This window comes from Giraffa tippelskirchi, chromosome X, assembly GCF_054371585.1.
Source record: "Giraffa tippelskirchi isolate mGirTip1 chromosome X, T2T-mGirTip1v1.2.pri, whole genome shotgun sequence".
In the NCBI taxonomy this organism is placed as follows: Eukaryota; Metazoa; Chordata; class Mammalia; order Artiodactyla; family Giraffidae; genus Giraffa; species Giraffa tippelskirchi.
This window is the reverse complement of record NC_137289.1, coordinates 45,023,261-45,040,517: the sequence shown is the minus strand read 5'-3', so window position 1 is coordinate 45,040,517 and position 17,257 is coordinate 45,023,261. Positions and strand designations below refer to the sequence as shown.

Here is a 17,257-nt window from a genome sequence, read left to right as displayed (position 1 = left end):
CTATTGAACATAATCAAAAAAGCAAGACATCAATCCAAAATTCAATAGAAATTTAATCTTCTCACAGCTTATTTACCACTGATTTCACCTTTAAAACAAACAATTCTTATATGATTGCACTAAGATTTTCATTTGTCAGGATGCAAAGTAAATGGCAGTAAATTATATTTTACATGTGGAGAGTTAATTATTACTGTATTATAATATAAAATTAAAAGATGATTATACTTCAGAGATGAATGTAGATTTAATTTAACTTCTCAAATTTGTTTATTCTCATAAGTATTGATAATTTTCATAAATATGAAAAAGCAAATGATTATTCAGTTGCAAGAGCAAAGAAATTAACTGTCAATTTTCAGACTCATTCTCCACCATGAAAACTCTGGAAGTAATTTTAAAAATCAGAACATACAATTCAAATATATTGGCTGGTAGGTGCTATCAACCAGAGAACCAACTTAGGATTGTCACATTTAAATTGCCAACTTATTCCCACTGGATACTCTCTAGTAACAGGTTATTTGCACATCTGTTGATAAATAACCACTCAATCATCATTTGGGGCACTAGTCTACCAGATGGTGTATAATCCTGATATAAGATAAATTTTCAAAGGACATACTAGAATTAGAATTTAGAAAGCTGCCATTTGTTTTAGTTTGGTGTTTTGGGATTCAACATAGTTTCATTTTGTGAAAACCAGACTGTAGCTATTTTGTCACTCTCCTTGCCTGACAGGTGTCAATATTACTGCATCAGCAAATGACTGTTTAGAAGTTCCTTGATGAGGGGTGTGATAAATTATGTTGGAAATTTCAAAGGATAACTGAAAGGATAATACGATATCATTTTGTTGGAGAGGATTTTGAAAGGTAATTTATATTCATTCACTAGCCTTGAACTAAGCCTCAGTCACCTTAATCCATCCCTAAATTTGTTTTTAGTCTCCTAGAAGTGGACATTTTTGTTTCCCTCTGGAGATAATTCTAATGTACAGGATTTAAAAAAGAGATAACCTCAAGGCAAACAAAAACAATCGTTATTTGGTTCTTTTTGTCTTTAAATCATGTCTGGCTCTGTGACCCCCATGGACTGTAGCCTGCCAGGCTCTTCCGTCGATGGACGATGGAATTCTCCAAGCAGGAATACTGGAGTTGGTAGTCATTCCGTTTTCCAGGTGATCTTCATGACCCAGGGATCGAACCCAGATCTCCTGCATTGCAAGCAGCTTCTTTACCATCTGAGCTACCAGGGAAGCCCCTCACAAGTAAATAATAATCCCTAAAACTTGAGCAGCAATTTAAATTTTACAAAGTGATTACTAACAATATTATTCCCAGTTTATAGAAAAGAGGGTCAGTAATTTGCCCCTTACCCAACTCATAGTAAAGCAGCAATATATATACATATTATATACACATATGTGTATGGTGTGTGTGTGTATGTATGTATGCATGCATGCATGCTGGTACCTAGTTTTGAGCTGTAGAGAATATAATCTATTTAAAGTATCTAGCATTTGAACCCAAGTCTTTTGTCTTACATCCCATCCTCTTCCATTTAACCACTAAGAATTCTTAGTGGTTCTTGTTTCTTGTTTCTAGAATTCTTGTTTCTCTAAGAATATCTGCTCCAAAGGATCTAAATAATTTCTGCACCTACATATATGTGAGGCTACAGACCCTTATTCCCTGTAAGTCATATCATATCCTGCAAAATTGGTTTGAATGGCCATCCTCCATGGTCACACATCACACTTTATGTACTCCAACTTAGTTAGATAGTTTAGTTGCTCAGTCGTGTCCAATTTTTTGCAACCCCATGGACTGTAGCACTGCAGGCTTCCCTGTCCATCACCAACTCCCAGAGGTTGGTCAAACTCATGTCCATTGAGTCATCCCCTTCTCCTCCTGCCTTCAATCTTTCCTAGCATCAGGGTCTTTTCCAGTGAGTCAGTTCTTCACATCAGGTGGCCAAAATATTGGAGATTCAGTTTCAGCATCAGTCCTTCCAATGAATATTCAGAACTGATTTCCTTTAGGATGGACTGGTTGGATCTTGCAGTCCAAGGGACTCTCCAGTCTTCTCCAACACTACAGTTCAAAAGCATCAATTCTAACTTACCTTTAAAGGTACTCTAACTTACTTTTAATTATTTTCTGGCATTTGTAATTGTTCTAATATTTGCTCTTTGTCCAACTGGATTTTGTACAACTAGAACATAGGTACCTTGTTCATCCCATAGCTCTAATACCTGATGTTATTCCTGGTACATAGCAGATGCTATATTTTAAAATCTGTGCTTAATGAATAAATAAATCTAATTAGCTTTCAATAATGGTGTTAGGTTGGATGCTTCTAGAGAGTTTATATGTCTAACCTCTCTCAACAGTGGTTGTAGAACTTAATTGATACTGATTTCCTAATAAATGAATAATCTTATTCTGTTTCTGCTGCTGCTGCTGCTATGTTGCTTCAGTCGTGTCTGACTCTGTGTGACCCCATACATGGCAGCCCACCAGACTCCTCTTTCCCTGGGATTCTCCAGGCAAGAACACTGGAGTGGGTTGCCATTTCTATTCTGATTCTACTTCTACCTTAAGTCAATACATGGAAGAGCAGATGGAGGGGATGAATATCATTGCCCTGCCAGTTGTTCAGATGTTCATTCAATATTCAGGCATTATAAATTTAGGGTCTAATTATTTGTGAAATCTAAGTCAACAATTTAGTTGTCATCTGATTAAGTTTTCTGATGATTAATGAGTTTCAGTAACCTGCCTAAACAGAGGGAAGATCCCCTGTAGAAGGGCATGGCAACCCAGTCCAGTATTCATGCCTGAAGAATCCCATGAACAGAGGATACTGGCAGCTTGTAGTCCATGAGGTTGCAAGGAATTGGACATGACTGAAGCAATTTAGCATGCATGCTTGCATGCATGCCATAACAGAAGGCTAACTGCACTCTCTTATAGGGCCACTAATTCCACTATAACCAAAGCTAACTGTTCAGAGGAATTTGGGAAGCCCAAGGCTACAGCAGATTCTGAGTAAAAATCAGTCCTCATCATTGAGTACATAGCTCTTTATACCTGCTTACGTGTTGACTGGCTGATTAATTACTGTCGATAAGGACTACAGACTGTAATTAGCGTGTATCTCCGAAATTATGAGAGAAGGTCAGAAAAACATGATCTTTCAAACTTTTCACTGATTGAGATCAATGTGAAACAGATAAGACTGGTCATATTCAGAAGTCCTCTAACAGATGAATTGTAAATGTTATTTTGATTAGAGTTTCTCACAGAACTTGATCTTAGACACTACCCCTCTGTTTCACAGAGGAGTAACATGTAAATGTCCACCAAGCTAGATAGTGTTATAAAACTTTGCGGGTGGAGCTGTCTGCAGGGCTGGGGAAAAGAAATTCCAGAGTGGATTGAATTAGTGTCTACTCAGTCTTATCCAGGAGAATGAGAGGCTGTATTTAACAGATGTGATCTTTCTCTTCACAAGCCCACAGAAAGTGTTCCTTTTAGAGGAATAGGGGACATTTTCTGGGCTTTCCACAATATGAATTAACTATCCAAAGGAGATTCTTCACCTCCTTCACTCATTAAAAGACCTCCCATTTACTTGTGTACTTGATGACAAAAAAAAAAGTGTATACCATAGACAACAGTGATTACTAGGAAGTTCATGTCTGCATTAATTTTCTTAAATGTACCAATTCCATTTTAAGGTTTTGGTAGGTGAGACCAAGGAAAGAGATTTCAACAGTCCTTCTCTCTACCAGTTTACATATTCATGTAAAACAGTTTAGTTTTATTTCAGGTAGCTATAGAGGTTTTCATTTTCATCCCACTTTGCAAACAATGTTTTGAAAAGGCACATGAGAAGAAAATATTTGCTATTGATTTTTTTTAAAAAAACACCTTTTATAGAAATGTCCCTTTCTTGTGTTCATGTATTCTCTTTCTTGCTCAAACCTCATTTTTTTTCCTCATAGAAAGAACTATGATCTGCTGTCACTTCTGCTTATTAATTTATAATGTATCCAATGAGTCTCTAGACACACATTACAAAGATTAAAACAAAAGTTAATCCAAAAGAAAAGGTGTTTCCTGACTCTCTGAACCTTATTTTATGGTCCATGTGTGGGTACTCGCATGTCTTTTTGTTTGCTAATAGTGTAGAGATTTTCAGTAGCAAGAATAAAAGTTCTACCCAAAATATTTTATTCTCCAAAACCACATAGATACCATTTAAATAACAAAAAATACATGTGCAATATTTTCTGTCGAAAAATTACTCAAAATGCACATTGTGTATTTTGTAGAACTTGTATGAAGTTGTCTTTACAAATGGACAAAAGCTACTGTGTGGTCAAATTTGAGGGACTCAGTTTCTCTAGAATGTACACACACACACTTGTTACAATGCTTAACATTACACCCTTAGATAAAGACTCTTTTGGATTTTAAACACATTTCTGTCTTTTAGGTTCTCTTATCTAAATAAAAATACGTCTGGGTAGAGGAACTTAAACTCCAACATCTCTCATTTATAACTTGTTTTCAAAGCTTCATGTAACCATATATGTGAGCACATTTGTTCAGTGAAATATTGGTGTAAGCCTTAGCCATTCAATAAAATATTGGAGCAAGAAGAAGCTTTCAGTCAGTTCAGTCACTCAGTCATGTCCAACTCTCTGCATCCTCATGGACTGCAGCACACCAGGCTTCCCTGTCCATCGCCAACTCCTGGAGCTTGCTCAAACTCATGTGCATTGAGTCGGTGATGCCATCAAGCCATCTTATCCTCTGTCGTCCCCTTCTCCTCCTGTCTTCAATCTTTCCCAGCATCAAGGTCTTTTCCAATGAGACAGTTCTTCACATCAGTTGGCCAAAGTACTGGAGCTTCAGCTTCAGCATCAGTCCTTCCAATGAATATTCAGGACTGATTTCCTTTAGGTAGGATTGACTGGTTTGATCTCCCTACTATCCAAGGGACTCTCAAGAGTCTTCTCCAACACCACAGTTCAAAAGCATCAATTCTTCGAGGCTCAGCTTTCTTTATGGTTCATCCATACATGACTACTGGAAAAACCATAGCTTTGACTAGACAAACTTTTGTTGACAAAGTAATGTCTTTGCTTTTTAATATGCTGTCTAGGTTGGTCATAGGTTTTCTTCCAAAGAGCAAGCATCTTTTAATTTCACGGCTGCAGTCACCATCTGCAGTGATTTTGGAGTCCAAGAAAGTAAAGTCTCTCACTGTTGTCGTTGTTTCCCTCGCTATTTGTCATGAAATGATGGGACCAAATGCCATGATCTTAGTTTTTTGCATGTTGAGTTTTAAGCCAGATTTTTACTCTCCTCTTTCATTTTCATGAAGAGGCTCTTTAGTTCCTCTTCACTTTCTGCCATAAGGGTGGTATCATCTGCATATCTAAGGTTATTTATATTTCTCCCAGCAATCTTGATTCCAGCTTGTGCTTCATCCAGCCCGGCATTTCGCATGATGTACTCTGCATATGAGTTAAATAAGCCGAGTGACAATATGCAACCTTGACACACTCCTTTCCCAATTTGAACTGGTCCATTGTTCCCTGTCCAGTTCTAACTGTTGCTTCTTGTCCTGCATACATATTTCTCAGAAGTATGGTAAGATGGTGTGGTATTCCCATCTCTTGAAGAATTTTCCTTAGTTTGTTGTGATCCACACAGTCAAAGGCTTTAGCATATTCAATAAATCAGAAATAGATGTTTTTCTGGACCTCTCTTGCTTTTTCTATGACCCAATAGATGTTGGCAATTTGATCTCTGGTTCCCCTGCCTTTTCTAAATCCAGCTTGAACATCTGAAAGTTCTCAGTTCACGTACTGTTTAAGCTTGGCTTGGCGAATTTTGAGCATTATTTTGCTAGCATGTGAGATGAGTGCAGTTGTGCTGTAGTTTGAACATTCTTTGGCATTGCCTTTCTTTGGGTTGTAATGAAAACTGACCTTTTCCAGTCCTGTGGCCACTGGTGAGTTTTCCAAATTTGCTGGCATATTGCATGCAGAAGAAGCTTTAAAGATTCCCCAATGCAAATCCTTCACATTATAGAGGAGGAACTAGCAAGGAGTGGTTTGTGTCCCAGCTCAGTGTTTCTTCCTCTATACCAAACTTGTCTTATTAGTTTGCTATAGAATTATGTTGATACTAATTTTCTAATATGACAGGAAAGTATACGGTCCTTCCTCTTGATAATGTAAGACATATGCTCTGACATAAACCTGGTCTTCTAGACTTCTAAAAGCACAGGATAGGCAGGAGTGTCAGACAAGATACACACCTTATTATGCAAGTGGAAAGAAAATAAATGCTTTACTGTTAATACACATTGAAAAGTCATTTACACTCAAAAATAGTGTTCAATGCAAAATGTTAGTTTCAGGCACAGGTGTGGTAAAAGTTTTCTTGCAATATCTCATTCATTAGTCTTTCCCATTTCCCCCAAGCATTGTTACAGTACAATTGAAAAATAAAATTGCATATATTTAAAGTATATGTAATAGTGATCTGAAAGATGTTCATAAAGTGATTACCACAGTCAACTTAATTAATAAGTCTATCATCTCACATTCTTACCTTTTTTGTGTATGGTCTGACCATTTACAATCTCATCTTTTTTTTTTTTTTTTTTTAAATTTTTTTATTTTTCACTGAACTATTACTGGACCTCCAAAATGTTACTGCAAAAGTAAACATCTGAAAAAATTTATAACATTATTTAAAAATGACTTCAAAATAGAGAATTCCAAGGCAAAAGGATATATAAATTTTGGAACTATAATGTTTTTATTACCAGAATATACAATGATCCTTTCATAATTCTGCAATACTGCCTCAGATTCCCCTAGTTTCAAAACCATTTGTCCTTTAGATTTCCATAGCATCTGTTTAGAGTAAATGATTTTGTTGCTGTTCATAAAAGAAGAAAATCTTTATCTCTGATGCTTCAGACCTAGTTAAATAGAAATGGCTGACTCTGGGCCTAAGACAGATGTGGTGCAGAAAGGGCATAGCGCCCTACCAGTGCACATGAGCTACAACCCATCCGAATCATCCTGGGCCCTCAACGAGCAGATTTTCAAGTAAGTAATTAAGCCTCCAACTTAAAAACATTTTAAAATGTACTGATAAACTCAAAATACAAAAAATGCAGTATTGCCAATTATGCACATTTCCTAGGGTTCACTCTGAAGTTCCAGGTAATGTTTAACAACAGTATTTCAATTAAATGATGGCATTTGAAAGAGGTTATACTTCTGGGGGTAGATCACATAAACATGTTTTTTGGGAGAAGATATGTTTGGAAAACAATAATGAATAATTAATATTTCCTTAACATTTCTAAAATCACATAAAAATGATCATCTTTAATTGCCATTTCAATAAGTTTCCACACAGGGTATGTTACTGTCCATATATTAGTAACCAAAAGACACAGAGAACAGACTTGTAACAAATATTCAGAATCAATTATTTTCATGAGTGAAACATTTCTGAGACTTTAAAGATTCATGTTTGAACATACAGTACTGCAATGCTGGCTACGTAAAATAAATAGAAAGTCTTTTTGAGAGGAAGCTCAATCATCAGAGGCTGTATTGCATTTAAGGATTTAACACTGGCTATATACAGAAGGAAAAGCAATCCAATTAGAAATATTTCATGTTACTGGAGCTCTCTTTTTAACATGGCAACATTTAGCAGCTTACCATTCTGACATTTAAAAATCAACAGGAAGAGTGCTACTCTTTTATCCTTTGGTTCCCAATGAAAAATAACTCAGTAATAATGCCTCTGGTTTTCAGTTCCTCTTGAATGACATTAGCAGAGATAAACCTGATACTTTAGCTGAAGTTTGGCAGACCAAGAAGTGCACCAACCGCTCCAAAATATCCCTCATGCTCCAGAAACAATGCTTTCAGCTGACCTTTCGACCAATAATCCAGTGCATATGCCAAAAGTTTCATTGAGAGAGTATTGACACGTAAAAAGTTTCCAACAAAGACAACTCTGTTTATTTTCTCATTAACAGCACACATTCGTGCTACAGAACCAATGTTATTGGTGATAGTAACTAAAGTAGCTCTTGCTAGATCTTCTTTACTAACAGATTCTCGCTTCTCCTTATAAATCATATTCCCAAAACTAGATGCTACAGCCCAACCAGGCAGACCAAACCTTTCATAATCTCCCCCGTAAATGTCACGGACGAGTTTGTCAGCTTGCGTGCTGTCACCTTTCGATGCCATTTCAAGAGCCTCTTCAAAGCTTTCACAGCCAGTCAATAAGCTACATAAACCCAGAAAGGTACCCCCTCCAAGGCTTGTTCCGGTCACTCGTTTATAGTTGTCTTTGGAGTGGACCGCTAAAATACTGACTCCCGAACCAATGTTCACCACCAGGAGTGGATAGGGGTCGTCCAGGTTAAAAGGCATCTTTTGGCACCTCTCAGGTTCTGAGGCGTTAGCAAAATAATAGCACTCTGCTCGTCCATTGAAGCGGACAGAATCTATGTACAGCAAGCCCTTCACCAGGCAGTCAAGTTCATCCAGTTTGTGCAGGTGGAGGTTTCCAATTGTGCGAAAATCTTTTTCAAACTTGTAAGCACCACCTCCTGTAGCACATAGCACCGTGTGTAATGTTGAGAAGTTTTTATCTCTTCCCATTTGGATAAAAGTAGGCAGGTCCTGGGTTGGAAATCTGATAAAGTGCAAGTTCCCTCTCCGGCCAAAAAGTGTTAAATCTTTCAGTTCAAGGTGTACATCCCGAATACCAGTGGATCCATATGCTACATTAGAAGTCAAATATTTCCGGATACTTTTTAAGCTCTCAACTTCTTCTTGTTCTTCCTCTGCTGTGATATCAATAGGTTCAAAATATGATAGCTTTACCAGAGTTCCCCCGATGTCCATACCAAACCATGGGAAAGAGGGTTTCTTGGCATCCTTGATCTTCATGGCGTCTGCCTGAGGGGCGAGGGGCAGCCTCTGGTCCGGCTCGCGGAGGGCAGTAGCTGCGACTCCTGAGGTGGCTCTGGGCCGCGCGAGGAGGCCGGGCCGGTTCCTCCCCTCGGGCCGGGCTGGGCGGGCCAAGGGCGGGGCGGCGGCGCCTAAGGTTAGGCCCGGCCCAGGGGGTGGCCCCCCACCCCCGCGAGGGGCGGCCGGGACCGAGCAAGCAGGGTCCACAATCTCATCTTTTAGCCAATGTCAACTAAGTATTACACTATGATTAACTATAGTGACCATGGATACTCAGAACTTATCCATATTATAAATGAAAGTTTGTACCCTTTCACAAACATGTGTCCATTTATCCCACTCCCTCAGCTCCTGGCAACCACTGTTCTACTCTGTTTCTGTGAGTTCAATTAATTTTTTTTTTAGGATTCCACATATAAGTGAGCTCATATAGTATTTATCTTTCTCTGTCTGGCTTATTTCACTTAGTATAATGTCTGTCAGTTTCATCCATGTTGTCCTACACAGCAGGATATCCTTCTTTTTTATGACTGAATAATATTCCATTATATGTTCTTTATCTCCTATATTGGGGTAAGGGTGACACAAGCAAAATGAAACTGTTCCTCTTACCCTCTTCAGTGTATCCAGTCTCAGGTTTTTTATTTAACAGTGTGCTAAGACTTCGGCATTGGGTTCTGGGACTCCCAATAAGACACTCTCATCTGTGGGCGATTGTCAAAATTGCTTTTCTGTGGGGACTCAATATAAAAAATATTTTGCCATCTTGCTAATATCATTCCACCTCAGTTTCTCCCATTATATCTGAAATGCCACTATCAGAAAAAAAATTATTTCTTTGTATCTCCAGAAGTTCTGAGTTTGAGAAAATATTCCTTTTTTAAAAGTATTAATTTGTCAAATTGCTTCCCAATGGTCTAATTAGTTGATAGCAGGTCCCAGAGGCTTAGATAACCAGTGAAGTAAAGTTGTATGGAGAAATGAAACAGTGAGTAGAGCATGAAGCACTGTGTTAGGGAATTCAGGGTTACGGTTAGGCAGCTATCAGTTCAGTTCAGTCGCTCAGTCGTGTCTGACTCTTTGCGACCCCATGAATTGCAGCACGCAAGGCCTCTCTGTCCATCACCAACTCCCGGAGTCCACCCAAACCCATGTCCATCGAGTCGGTGATGCCATCCAACCATCTCATCCTCTGTCGTCCCCTTCTCCTCCCGCCCCCAATCCTACCCAGCATTAGGGTCTTTTCCAATGAGTCAACCCTTCGCATGAGGTGCCCAAAGTATTGGAGCTTCAGCTTCAACATCAGACCTTCCAATGAACACCCAGGATTGATCTCTTTTAGGATGGATTGATTGGATCTCCTTGCAGTCCAAGGGACTCTCAAGAGTCTTCTCCAACACCACAGTTCAAAAGCATCAATTCTTCGGCGCTCAGCTTTCTTCACCATCCAACTCTCACATCCATACATGACCACTGGAAAAACCATAGCCTTGACTAGACGGACTTTTGTTGGCAAAGTAATGTCTCTGCTTTTAAATATGCTATCTAGGTTGGCCATAACCTTCCTTCCAAGGCGTAAGCGTCTTTTAATTTCATGGCTGCAGTCACCATCAGCAGTGATTTTGGAGCCCAAAAAATAAAGTCTGACACTGTTTCCACTGTTTGCCCATCTATTTCCCATGAAGTGATGGGACCAGATGCCATGATCTTAGTTTTCTGAACGTTGAGCTATAGGCAGCTATAGGGCTGCATAATTTGGATGTGGAAGTGAGAAAAATGCACTGAAAACTCTTCACATTTTGCTAAGAACAGGCTATGATTTTGTCAAAAGTTCTGGATGGAAAGAAAGCAGTGGTGCACGGTGAGGCTGGCTGGCATTTATTAGGTGTTTTCTTTTTGAAGGGCTCTGTGCTAGGCCACATGGGGTGCCAGCTCTATCACAGTGTTTGATACTTGCAGGTAAACAATACAAGTTTCTTGAATTTTAGGGATAAAGAACTTCACAACTTCTCAACTAAAGTGATTTCCTACATACAATAGCTCCAGTCTTCAAAAATAGTTTCTCTCTCTCTTCAAACATACCCTTTAGTTTCTGTTTATAAAGATATCAAAGTCTGCTCAAGCTCAGAAATAAAGAAAATGAAAGAGCTAATATTCAGAGTTCTTAACTAGGACCAATTCTCCTGGCTTATTATTCTTTGGGGCAAGTAGTTGCACATCATTGAGAAACTAATGGTGCAACATAAAGAGGAGGTTTCAACCCACTGAAAGTCTATTATATCGTTCTCCCATAATACAGTACCCTGAGGCTTTCAAATGTAATCTTACTACAAATTATGCTAAATTCTGGCTACACACTGGGCAGCTCTTTGAATTGACAGCTTCAAAAAATCAAAGTGACCTAAAGTCAATAATATTTTGTGTGTTTTTCCTTTCTTTTCTATACGTTTCACTTTTCCTTCACCTGCTATATCTTCAGCTCAGATTTTGACTATAATCCAGAACTTGACATACTGTCACGTTCTTCATTTCCCATATTGAAGTGGTCAACTGTCTGTTGTAATCCTGAAATGTAAAACCAATGCCTCCTTTCTCTTGTGATATTTTTTGGCTCCAGGCTGTGGGCTAAACCCAATCATCCCACTTTTTCAATAAATATTTGTTGGAAACTAAGGAAATCTAACATTTAATCATTTAATACATTTGATCATGAATTATTTAATACAAATTATCTATACATACCAATAGGGGTTTCCTTGTTCTGGAAGTCTTATTTCTAAAACTTGAGAGGAATTCAGGATTTCTCACCCAGGTAAGGACTGTTATAAAAATCTATTTTATGATTTAAAGAGTATAGTGTGGTAGTCAAGTGCCCAGACTATAGAGCCAGACTGCCTGTTTCAGATATTTGCTCCACTTCTTGCAGACTGACCATGTGGTACTTTTAATTTAACAACTCTATGTCTTTGTTTCCTTATTTGGAAAACTGAGATAGTAATGGTACCTCTTGACTGTGATTTTTGTGAGTTAAACAATACATATAACATACTTACAACTCAAATTATCAATGTTATTTATTATTGCTATGGTTTTTAATTTTACTAGGTGTCAAGCCTTTTGCTAGGAGCTGAAAGTACAGAGTTGAAAATATTTTAAAGTAGTGGAGGCAGTTATCGTATCGTGTGATCAGTGAGGTAACTTGCCAGCTCTCAGGGGAATCAAGGAGGGTTTCATTGGAGATATTATTCTAAAATTAGATATGGAAAATGAGTAGGAGTGAGCCAGGCAGAGTGTGAAGGCATCTTATGGGAGTAACAGTGTTCTTAAAACGAGAGAACAGCCATGAGAGAAGAGAGCATATGGTAAATTCAAAGAACTGAGAGAAGTTCAATATGGATGATACAGAAAAATCACATAGGCCCTTGTAATAAATATCAAGAAATTGCTTTTTCAAATTTTTATTGAAGTATAGCTGATTTACAGTCTTGTGTTAATTTCAAGTGTACAGAAAGTGATTCACTTATATATGTAAATATATATACATATATATAAAATATATATGTATATATATATGTATATTCTTCTTCAGATTGTCTTACCTTATAGGGTATTGAATATAGTCCCCTGTGTTATACAGTAGGTCCTTGTTGGTTATTTTATATATAGTAGTGTGTATATGTTAATTCCAACCTCTTAATTTAGACTTTACCATGAATGCAGTGGGAAATTTTGATGGGTTTTAAGCAGAAGAATGACTGGATCATATTCTCATTTTAAAATGATTATTTGACTTCCATATGGTTAAGATATTGAGAATAAGCAGAATTGTTAAGTGGCTATTGTAGTGGTAATGGGATGGAGATAAGTGGAAGGAATACATAGGTATTAATGAGGTCGAGTCAGAGGTACTTATTGATTGAATCTTAGAGTGAGAGGGGAGGACTCAAGGATTCATGGAGTGTAATGGTTATGATACATCTTCAGTATGGAGACAAAGGGCATTTCAAGTTTTAAACTGAAAATTTTTTCCATACTCCAGTATAGGAAACAGAGGGTGAGGAACATATTTGGGAGCAATAGGTAATAAAAGCTATTGACTTTGGTTTTAGATATTTTTGATGTGAAGTGCCTATGCAGCTACTAAGTGAAAATATCTTGGGAAAATGTATGTGGAACTTAGGTGAGAAGTCATGGTATAGCCCATGTTTTAATCAGATCAGTTGGCTACACTTTGAACCCAGTCATATTGGATAGGTTTTTTAAAGTGCCTTGAAGAGATCAATCCTGGGTGTTCATTGGAAGGACTGATGTTGAAGCTGAAACTCCAATACTTTGGCCACCTCATGCGAAGAGTTGACTCATTGGAAAAGACCCTAATGCTGGGTAGGATTGGGGGGAGGGAGGAGAAGGGGACAACAGAGGATGAGATGGTTGGATGGCATCACCAACTCGATGGACACGGGTTTGGGTAGACTCCGGGAGTTGGTGATGGACAGAGAGGCCTGGCGTGCTGCAATTCATGGGGTCGCAAAGAGTTGGACATGACTGAGCGACTGAACTGTACTGAACTGAAGTGGATTTTATTTTGTGGTGCTCTGAGATCTTTAAAGATATTTATCTCAACAATTTACCCATTCTCCTCTGAATGTAGTTAAGTCTAAATCAACTACTGGCCAGACGTACCACCTAGTTAGCAGTTGTGCTTAGGTCTTCTGAAAACTGTGTGATATCTTTCTTGGTTTCTAATTTTCATTCTACTTGTGGCCTTTGCCAAAACCATTAACCTCCTTGTCCTCCAACATACCTGTTTCTAATGAAGGAATGATAATAATTTTGGCATCTTGCCCTTCCTTAACAGAAGAGTTTAGTAAGCAGTGGTAAGTTTTCCAGTTCAACACTTCTATCTGTCAGCCATTAAATACTCATTTAAAAATGTTCAGGCTCCTTGGAGTCAGTGTGCTGCACTGATGCTTGTTTCTAATATCCATAAAAACTTCTATCTGTCTCTTCAAAGGAGACAATTAAGCAACTCAATTGGGACAGTAACCAGTCATGTTGTTAGTTATCAAGAAAGTTTCACTGGGCCTTTACTTTACTCTTCCACAGAACAAAAATAACGAACACCTATATTTTAGTTTGCATATGAGCTCAGAGCCATGGCTCCCTACCAACAAGAGGTTTATAGTGAGGAGGACAAATGAAAGATTAAGACAAATGACATACTCATAGTGAAATGAGGTTCATCACAAGGGGACCAGATAGAGAAACTCCACGTAAATTAACCTTGAGTATTCTGGACTATAGCAATAACTCCAAGCTCTATAACTATTATAAAATCTACATTTAGAGAGTATCGTGTGGTAGTTAAGTGCCCAGGTTGTGGATCCAGATTGCACTTACACACACACACAAACACACACACACACACATATATATATAAAATGAGGTGCAAAAAATACTGCATTAAATTCTGGTCCTAATTTATTTATTTATTGAGTTATTGAGATTCTATTAGGTTATGAGTATGTATTGATGAATAAAACAACCATGGAACCTGCGTTTATGGAGCTTATATTCTGGTAAGAGAGACAAAAAATAAATAATCAAATAATTGCATAATTAAAACCAATAAGTTGTATAAAGGAAATTAATATATAATGAGTTGGTCAACCCACACAAGTGATGGAGTATAGTGAGGACCCTACATTAGATATGACATGTGGGAAGATAGGTCTGAGGTATTAGCATTTAAGGTAAAGGAGATAATGACCCACTCATACAAGCAACAGAGGGAAGCATATTCTAGAAGGAAAGATGAGCATGAGCATGTATGAAAACTCTGAAGTTGGGAAAAGCCTGTTGTTCTCAATGACCTGAAAGGAGACCTGTATGGCTGGAGTGAAGTGAAAGGTGGGGACAGTGGCCCACATTGCATTGTAGAAGGAGTTAAGGTAGATAGAGACTATTTAAGGCCTTATTGGCCATGGGTTTTAATTTGGATTTTATCCTAAGGGCGAAGAAAAGCCATGAAAGGGTTTAATCAGTAAAGCAGTATGATATAATTTACATTTTTGATAGACCTCTCTGGCTTTCACATGCAGTGATGATTAGAGGGGTCAGGAGAAGTACAAAGACCATTTAGGAGACTCTAGCAGTAGCCTCTGAGACACATGATGGTGGCCAAAGCAATATTGGTGGAAGTAGAGATAAAGAAAAATGGCTATGTCTGATATATGTTTAGAAATTATAACTAATAGTGCTTACTAATGGATTATACATGTGAAGTAGTGGAGAGGAAAATATCCAGCATGACTCTTAAGAGTTCTCGCTTCTAAAACAAGTAGATTTTACTGGCATTTACTGACATGGGAAAGACTGAAACAGAAAATGTAGGTGAAGATGCCCACAAAAAATCCAAGTAGAGATGTCAAGTAAGCAGAATGAATATAAACCTGGAAATTGTAAGGTTAGGGCAGAGATGAATACGGTGATTTGTGGTCGTAAGGTTGACTGAGAGCTCCCAGAGAAAGAGTATAGAGATGCCAGAACTGAGCACTATAACACTCCAACCTTCAGTGGTCAGGAAGAGGGGGGAGGACTAGCAAAGGGGACTTAAAACAGCCTATCTCCAAACTTTCCCTAATCTGCCTTTGTTTGGTTTTAATCACTGCCACACCGTCTTTGTTCTGGCCACTGCTGCTGCTGCTGTTAAGTTGCTTCAGTCGTGTCCGGCTCTGTGCGACCCCGTAGTCGGCAGCCCACCAGGCTCCCCCTTCCCTGGGATTCTCCAGGCAAGAACACTGGAGTGGGGTGCCATTTCCTTCTCCAATGCAGGAAAGTGGAAAGTGAAAGTGAAATCGCTCAGTCGTGTCCGACTCTTAGCGACCCCATGGACTGCAGCCTACCAGGCTCCTCCATCCAAGGGATTTTCCAAGCAAGAGTACTGGAGTGGGGTGCCATTGCCTTCTCCAGTTCTGGCTACTAGTAAGACTCTATTGAAATAAAAGGGTGAGATTTTAAAAGTTATGACAGTTATCTTAGAGCTTTCTTTTTCTCACATCTTACTTCTGTTGTTTATACACGCTCTGAAACAGCCTATGAAACAGGAACTAAAAAAATAGATGAAAATACTCTGTATTAGCTTCACTACTCTCTAGATGTTGCACTTCTGTTACTATGTGAAAGAGTTTTCTCCACAAAGGTCATGGAATTTTTGAGGAACATGGTATCCGTCTGGTGAGTCTTACTCAAGGTATAACTGCATGTAGGATAAGAGATTCATCAAGCTTCATCAATTCTGACAGATTACACAGCATTCCCCTTTTGGACAGATTTGGCAGACTGAGAAAAGTATAAATTGAAACGATAAGGAAAAACTATTATAAATTTTTCTGTCATTCTTGTTTTATGCCCTTGCAATTTCTCTAGAAGTTAAAACATCAGAAGGACAAGGCTGAGTGCTTTTTGTTATTCTTGAGGTTAGTTTTCTTAAAATGGATTAGGGTGACAGGAGATTAACATTCCAATTCAATCAGCAGTTAGGAAACTCTTGTGTGCATATTTATTTATGTTTCTATGTCTTAACTACAGATCAAACTTAAGGTAATGGCTACAAGGATAAGAGTTAATAGTAACAAGATTTAGTTTTTTAAGAGGAAGCAGAAAAAGCATCTAAGTTATTTTTGTATTCCTGATACCTGGCATGGTACATATGCACCAAAATTTCTCAGTACATGACTGAATGAGGAAATGATAGTGATGGGTTAATTTGCATTTTATTTCTTGATTTAAACTATGAGCACATGAAAGACCTTGCTGAGCAAATTGCTGGCAGTCCCCAACCCTACCATCACGATCTCCAAAGCATACATTTTGCACAAATTTTTTTTTTATTTCATATGATGAAACTAATTGCTTTTACTATTCTAAAAAATACAGACTGATTTCCAAGGATGTGTTACTGAAAAAGGTCAGGATTTGAATTATGATCACAGATTTCTTTGGTCCTGAATGCTACCAACTTTAAATTTTACTTATATTCTTACTGGGAAAATTCTCTATCCTGGGTTCCTACCTTTTGCTTCCCTCTAAAAACAAGAGAATTTATCAGAAAGGAGATAGTTCTCTGTTATCCTATAGGAACTGGATCCTAGTGGGGCCATTTCTCCCTGCTGGTGCTGTAGCCTTAGTTGTGTTATATAGCAGCTTCTGAGTTGG

At 38.2% G+C, this 17,257-nt stretch overlaps 1 protein-coding gene across 2 annotated transcripts; it reads right to left on the bottom strand.

The window, feature by feature from the left end:
• Positions 1-6,825: 6,825 nt before the first annotated feature.
• On the bottom strand, positions 6,826-9,238 carry LOC145535970 (pantothenate kinase 3). Of its 2 annotated transcripts, XM_081564317.1 has the most exons (2): positions 8,374-9,238; positions 6,826-8,214 (listed from the first exon to the last, which is right to left on the bottom strand). In XM_081564317.1, the coding sequence occupies exons 1-2, from the start codon at positions 9,017-9,019 to the stop codon at positions 7,907-7,909; spliced, it is 954 nt and encodes a 317-aa protein (XP_081420443.1). In that variant the 5' UTR covers positions 9,020-9,238; the 3' UTR covers positions 6,826-7,906. The 2 variants fall into 2 exon arrangements, with proteins under 2 accessions (XP_081420443.1, XP_081420442.1); XM_081564316.1 differs by having other exon boundaries at positions 6,826-9,238.
• Positions 9,239-17,257: the final 8,019 nt, after the last annotated feature.

Coding starts and splice junctions, on each gene's coding strand:
- LOC145535970 (XM_081564316.1), bottom strand. CDS start 9,019: ATGAAGATCAAGGATGCCAAGAAACCCTCTTTCCCATGGTTTGGTATG.